The sequence below is a fragment of the Camponotus vicinus genome, unplaced genomic scaffold, assembly GCF_025532165.1.
Source record: "Camponotus vicinus isolate PSW18456_S1 unplaced genomic scaffold, iyCamVici1.0 SCAF_1, whole genome shotgun sequence".
Classification (NCBI taxonomy): domain Eukaryota; kingdom Metazoa; phylum Arthropoda; class Insecta; order Hymenoptera; family Formicidae; genus Camponotus; species Camponotus vicinus.
Window position 1 is genome coordinate 32138536 of NW_028141945.1, and position 8113 is coordinate 32146648.

At 29.1% G+C, this 8113-nt stretch overlaps 1 protein-coding gene across 1 annotated transcript; it reads left to right on the forward strand.

Annotated features, from left to right (window-relative positions):
• The first annotated feature begins 825 nt into the window (after window positions 1-825).
• LOC145969206 (uncharacterized) lies at window positions 826-7538 on the forward strand. The gene is made up of 9 exons (XM_083095171.1): window positions 826-979; window positions 1685-1821; window positions 2637-2804; window positions 3091-3395; window positions 5927-6016; window positions 6260-6395; window positions 6570-6737; window positions 7037-7176; window positions 7269-7538. Exons 2-9 carry the CDS (start codon window positions 1689-1691, stop codon window positions 7434-7436), a joined length of 1308 nt encoding a protein of 435 aa, XP_082951297.1. The 5' UTR covers window positions 826-979; window positions 1685-1688; the 3' UTR covers window positions 7437-7538.
• The last annotated feature ends 575 nt before the right edge of the window (window positions 7539-8113 follow it).

The following is an 8113-nucleotide window of genomic DNA, read 5'->3' on the forward strand; positions in this document are numbered from 1 at the left end:
AAATTATATGCATATATCATACAGTTTATACAAATGACGATAAAAGTTCAGTGAGTACAGACTATTTATTGATCAAATAATACTCAATTTGTCACAATTAATGTAATAGATAGAAATAAATGCTGAAGTTTATTCGAAGTTATTAAATGCACGATAAGCTGATAGTAATAACAATGAAAAATGTTATTACTGCATTGTTCACTTAGAAACTCTTTTTTAATTTTATATACACTAAGATCCATAATCTGAATCCTCTTTTATCGATAAAAGTGCCTCTAAAAGTGGCTTATAAGCCTTCTGATGGGCTATAAAAAAGGATTCAGAATATGGACTTAAAACATTACCACGCGCGCCATTTAGTTCTTTTTACTATGTAATACGAGAATATAATATGAGAAAAAATTTTATAAGTATACTACTCATACATACAGAGTGTCTTTCAATCTCCTACAAGTCTTCATCAATACAAATTATATCTAATCTACTAGACCATTGAGTTGATAATTGCGAGAATGTAAATGCAATTGATAATTTCTGAACAATATCTCTGTTGCATAAGATGTTGCAAACACAGGTATTTTCATAACTTATCCAATTTCGCTTTGTCAGCATTGTTATTTGCAAAATTCAAACTGTTTGATGAAAGATAATCCAGAATGACGCCTAAAAATAAAAAATGTTTAAAAGATAATTAAATAATGATTTAAAAATTAATCGATATCTTTTGACCTTACATTTCTTTAGATTATTGTGCTTTCCAAACAACTTCAACTGATTCTGATTCGCTCATATATTTCTTGTAAGTTGCCTTTGAAGCATGATATGATCAATGCCAATGTAACAAAGTGGGAGAAATGCAAAGAAATGAATAAATAGACGACTTTAATAGCGTTTTATATTGCTAGATATATCATTGTCAGTAACCAAGTGTCCTAAACAACATCTTTATTTTTCCTATAAAATTTGATTCAAGTAAACTGTAAGTAGAACTTTTTTTTATTCTTAAGATTTTATTCTTAAGATTCAAACTGAACTAAATTCAAGTCTATAAATATACTGCAATATAATATCGAATATTTCACTTACAAGCGCATTAAAACCATTGCCGGCCAGGTAATTGGCAGTTGATTGATTATAATAACGATTTACAAAAATATTAATTAAAAATATATTAATAATTTTAATAATTTTAATGAAGCAGGAATAATGTTGAGATCAAACTAATGATTCAAAATATTCGTGGCAAGAATATATATTGTATTATATAATGTATTATAGCAAGTATTTATATCAATTCAAATTTAGATATTGTTTATAAAAAAATGGAAATTTTGATTTGATTACAAAAGATAGAAAAATACTCATAACGATTACACATTATTACGCAATAAATGTATATTTATGCATTTATAGATTAATAAATTGTCATATCTCTATCTATTTTTATATTTTAACTGACAATAATATTATTTTAAATTATAATAAAAAAGTTCTACAACTATCACTTTTGGCTAAATTCTCTTCAAGTGTCCTTTTTAGTAACCAAATTTTCTTCTAATGTCACTATGAGATTATATAATCTTGAGAAGATTAGATATTGGAATATGTATTACATTACTGGATTGTTCCTTGAATTATAATGACAATATATAAGATCCAAGAATAATAATTATCTTCTTTTTAGCAACATGCCTTCCTATAAGCTGACTTATTTTCCCGTTAAGGCAATGGGTGAGCCAATTCGCTTTTTATTTAGCTACGGTGGTGCCGAATTCATCGATGATCGTTTCAACGAAGAGGATTGGCCGAAAATTAAGCCGAGTATGTATACCTGCAAAACATTGATCAATATTAATGTGTCGTATTATTTATTTGTCACATTCGCTTAATTAATTCAGATCGACTGTTCTTCATTATTATTATTTTATTATATATAGATGTATATCATTTTACCAAACTTCCTCGCATAATCATAAAAACGGAAATGAGTGTTTTATCGTGCGACAATAGAAGTTTCTGTTTCTTATTATGCATTCAAATATTCTATAGAACAATCGACAATTGTTATACGAATACAATGCTCTGTATTCAACTATTTCATGAAACACATGCTGTGTTCACTAAACGTTTTCAATATATAAGAAGTCTATTGATGTAAAGAAGACATTTTCGCGTAATCCAGTCGATTGATAAACTAACGATCAATGAACTAACGTTGATAACGTCAATAAACTACGGAAACTGCTATAATAAATTTATAATTTACAGAGAAATTCCTCAGGGCACACAAAATATAAATCTGCATACAAAGAGCAATAAATTGTTTTAATATAAATCCTACATATATAAGAACAATAAATAATTCTTACAAATAGAGAGAAGTTTAGACTTTATATTATTACTAAAAATTTAGATTTAATTTTATTAAATTATATATAATTTAATTTAACGATAAATATGTACTAGTTAATCGTCAAGGATGTCTCTCTTAATATTTAAAAGTGTAGAACCTGTACAGTAATTGTAGATACAAAATTATTATGCCAAAAATTTGAATAGTTTTTCTTTGCTTTATTCAATGAAATTTATTCATTTTTTCATATTTTATACTCATTCCCTTTAATATTATTTTTCAGCTACACCGTTTGGTCAAGTACCCGTGCTCGAAGTAGATGGAAAGAAGGTTGCTCAATCTACAGCTATTGCTCGCTACTTGGCAAAACAATACGGTCTTGCCGGCAAGGATGATTGGGAGGCTCTAGAAATTGATTCTACAGTCGATACTATACATGATTTACGCGCCAGTGAGTGTATAGATGTAACATCTTTTATATTCTAAATCTTTTCTTCCATTTTGCTGTTTATTAAGAAAATTTTTCGAAATGATTTAAATCGCAATTTTTGCGAGCTCAGTTATCGATATTGCGATACGATTTATTCATGACAATAGAAAGAATTTTGATAGTACATTTTTTTATATACTTACAGCATTACAAATTTAATTTATAGAATTGATTGCTCCAAAAACGCTTGATTAAAATTGCTTAAAACATAACAATTCTCATTTTTCGTTTCTTATTTTTATCATAGACATTGCGGCTTATCAGTATGAAAATAATGAAACTGCTAAAAAGGAAAAACTTAAACATGCCAAGGAGATAGTGCCGTACTATCTGGAACGTTTAGATGCTCAGGTGCAGAAGAACGGTGGTTATTTCGTTGGCGGTGCTCTAAGTTGGGCCGATTTCGTTTTTGTTGGTGTGCTGGATTATCTAAACTATATGATGAAGAAAAATATAATCGAAAAATATGATAATCTGAAACAGCTGAAGCAAAAGGTCGAAGAGATACCAGCCATCAAAAGCTGGATTGAGAAGCGTCCGCCGAGCGATCTATAATTTCATTGAATGATGGCCGTTCATTGCTTATTTATATCAAGCTTATTTATATATCTCGATTTGAATTAATATCAATTTTTCTTTTTTCAACGTGTTTAAATTTATACATGTATGATAGATTTAAAAATGTGTATCGAATAGATGTATATTTTAACACTCGTTAAAGACTGATTGTTATTCGTATACGACAACAATATAAATACTGTAAGGCTATTCTCTTAATAGAACTTTAATAAGACTACTTCCGTATTATATAATTTTATATTTTAATAAATCTCTACTCTTATCATTTTATGTATATTGTTGATTATGTTTGTTTTTACTCAGAGATTTTATTTTTTCGACCTTTTCAAAATTTGTTAAAGCATTTTTATATTCTTGTGCCTTCATTTTCTTTTGATATTTATATTTGAATTAAAATAAATATTTTATTTATATATGCTTGGAGAAAATTTTGCGTCGAGATAACGGAAATGTTAAGACAGTTGAGAATTTTTAATGTTATAAAAATTATGGTTACGGTTGTGATAATTTGCTTTCTGAGATTATATAATAAAATAAATGTGATAATTATTAATAATTAGTTTGCTAAATGTAATTATTATGTGTAAATGTGATAATTAGTTTATCATCGCGAAACGCAGATAAATACAGCACTGAAAATACTTTCTATAGAATATTATGACTTGGCTTTTGCGGTTGCCGTGTCACTATATTATCGTATATAGTAGAGTATAGCTACAACTGAAGGTCGTGTAAGTTAATTGGAGTCGAGGGAGGGACGATGGCTAATCACCAAGTAACTGGAAATGTGCGCATGAATTTTCAATGCATTACACTATGATGAAGATTACTTTCGAGCACGCTAACTCTGAAAAAATTTCAGCAAAATGTTTACACATTTATACATTTGAATAAAAATATTTTTGCAAAAATACTTTTATTTATTTATACTATATTATTATTATTTTTACTATATTATTTATACTATTATGTCGAACGATAATCTTTTCAGGATATTCTTTTTTAATATAAAAAATTAATAATATATCAAAGAATGAAAATAAGACTTAAATGTTACAGCTCATAATGATCTTTTTCTTAATTTTATCTTTCCTTCAATAATTAATTTAATATCGTAATTATATAATTTCTTGGTATTAATTATAATTATTTTTCTCTTAATATCTCTTTATATATTCAATTAATATTCTCTGCATTTCTATCACATATTTTTCTTTATATCTTTTATGCGCATAAAACTCGTTGAGTCATTGAAGTGTGACAAGTTATTTCTATTAATAGTTCACAGAGAAGATATAACGTATATTTACATGTAATGATATATGTTGTAGATAGTGTCGATATGTAAAGAACCTAACCACGCACATTTTAATGTGATAAATCCTGAAAATATAAGATCGCATTGACATGTAAACGTGATATACATTTAGGAAGAACATTAGACAAGCAAATTTGCAAGTCTTTACATTTGTAATCCTATTATTGATAGAAACGAAACATTAGATACGTATATCTCATCATTACAATTGCATGTTTTGATGCAATATTTTCAGAATCTTATTTATGTAGCTGATAACGTCGCACATATGTGTTTGTGTATTTCTCGAATATGTATGCTATACGTATTATTGTAGATAATATTCGGTTTGTCATGTTTTGATGACAACACACAAATAGCATAATGTTGTAAATGATATGAAGTTGTTTTTTATAATACTTCTATTGAGAAATACACAATATATTTTTTCAGTTATCTTTTTTTGATTATAATGTTTTAGATTTTTGTGCATTATAAAATCATTAAAATTTTTTAACACGCGCTCTGTACTTTCTTTTTACACGTTGTAATATTATAAAATTATACATTTCTCTTTTTTAATATGTAGTCAGTTAATTTAGAATATGTACTTCTCTCTCTCTTTCTCTCTCTCTCTAGAATTACGCAACAGAGTTAATTTTTTATTTTGAATTAAATCGATATTATATCGATATTAAATCGATATAGCTAGTGTATTTGAGTTGTCAGTACAACAGCGTCGCCTTCTCTCACGAAAGAAATTTTTATTTCAATAAGACAGATATACTGTTTTTACGAATAAATAGCATTTGGAAAATATTTATATTATATATTCTATAATTATACTTGTTCTTACATATTTTAAAGCATAACAGTCATACAAAAGTTAAGAACAGTAGAGAAACTCTTACGTTTACATTTTTACATTTAAATAAGAATACACGGAAAAATGATTTTTAACACATTATTAGTGTAATTATTAATAATACGTCACTGCTTTCGGTGATAATGTTAGAATGTTAAGAAAAATTATATTTTTTTTACCTGTGCTGTACACAAATTCTGCACTTACATTACCTGTAAATTGTCCAGTGAGTACGTTGTGTATGTGTGTATAAGAACCTCCGGTATTCTTCCATAAGTGTTTCTGAAACATGTTTCTCCAACATGACTGGATGGGGAGACATCCAGTGAGATATCATTTTAGTCAGATGCTCAGTCGTTCTCGATTCGTAAAGAGCTCCGTATCGACTACCAGATTCTCGGTTATTCCAAGAAATTACAGATTACTAGCAAGGTAACGAGGAATATTTCATCTCTCTATTTCGTAAACTGTTCTTTGATTAAATAGATAATGCCAAAAAAATTGATAATTTAAAATAAATATTAAAATAATATATAAAAGTGTTTTAAAATAAATGCGAAAAATATCTCTAGTATAGGAATAACAAATTGAACATAATTAAGCATGAGGAAAGAGTGTGAAAGTGTATTGTATGTATGTGTATTATATATTCATTATGCAAAATATAATTTTTAGAACATGCCAACATACAAGCTAACGTACTTCAATGTCACCGGCCTTGGGGAGCCAATTAGATACTTGTTAAGTCAAAGTGGTATCAAGTTCGAGGATGTTAGAGTCGAATTTGACGACTGGCCAAAGCTGAAATCTAGTATGTTATATAATTTCGTATGCTATCATTTTCAAATTATAAATGATCTCAACTAATTATTCTTTTTTTCTAATTGTGTGTATTTGATTTTGAAACATATTTCTTGATTCTCGAATTTAATTAAAGACATATTTTATTTTTCTGTAATTTAATTGACTTTTAATTGAATTTCAGATATGCCCATGGGGCAAATGCCGGTCCTGGAGCTCGACGGTAAACTGTATCATCAATCCAAGGCCATTTCCCGCTTCATCGCTAAAAAGGGCAATTTATATGGTTCCAATGAGCTCGAGGCCATGGAAATTGACGCTACAGTCGACTCTATCGATGATATAAGACAAGGTAAGATCTACCTGGTACAGGCAGGCGCGGGAAAATGACAGAATTATGTAACCATTATACGTAACGTGTAGTGACTTTTCAATATTTTCATTGTTTGAGATGGTCACATATAATGCAATCCACATTATATACGCTACATTGTGTCGGTAAAAGAGAGTTGAGACTATATTTAGAATTTTTAGAATCAACAAATACTTCCTGAGCGATTGTTATCACTCTTTTCTCGCGATTCTTCTCTCCTTTTGGGAAAAAAATTATTATTGTATACGTAAAACTTCAACATAGATTAATTCTTATAGCTCTATCCACCTACTACTGGGAAAAAGATCCCGCTTTGAAAGAGAAACTTAAAGGGATCGCCTTCGAAAAACTGCCCTTCTATCTCGACAAATTCGAGACTCAAGTTAAGAAGAACGGTGGATACTTCGTTAACGGCAAAGTAAATAATTTTTGAACATTTCACACGGCATGTTGTCTCGTTACTTTATCCTTGCAAGAGAATATAAAAATATAATTTTATTTTTTTTTTAGCTATCGTGGGCAGATCTCCTGTGGGCTGCATATTGTGATTATCTAAGCTTTGTTTTGGCCGGAGATCCCAATAAAGATCATCCGGAATTGAAGAAACTGGTAGAGAAAGTTCGCGCACTTCCCAACATTAAAGCATATATCGAGAAGCGACCCAAGACACAATTATAAATAAAGCAATTTCTATTTTTATACTTTTTTGCCGATTGCAAATATGTTATGTTTAAATGCTAACTCTTTCAGCGCATTTAATAAAAAAATAATATATTAATATTGCGAATAGCTTTAGTCTTTAATACAAATATAAAAAAAGTTAAATCTTCTTTATCAAATAGAAATACTTTAATTTACATTCCGTCAGAATCTTTTATAAACTTTTTTTTGGAAGATATTTCCTTATCATTGTTTCTTCAGGAGAGTAGAAATATATCTTTCTAAAATGATCGGTGACAATATTCCAGAAAAGATAGGGATGTATGTGGGAGGAGGTCGGACGTGTCTATACGTTTACCATTTGATCAACGATTTTATTTTTAGTCGTTTCATCCAGCTTTTTCTCTTCGATTTTATTTTTAGTCGTAGAGTTTTCTTTCTTTTGGCTGAACATATAAAAATTTTAATATATTGTTGCGCCCGCGGAGCGATATCGTGTGCCGATAGTTGTGCCGCGCGCGCTTCGAGATGTAAGAACACGGTTCTTTGAACACAACTTTAATGAAACCACGAAGAACATACAAGAACTCAGAAAATCAGGATAACACAGGTTAACGCGCGACCGATCAGCTTGACAGCTGGGCTCGGACTCAAAGACAGTCGTTGTTGAAAACAATATCTTGACAACGCGCGCG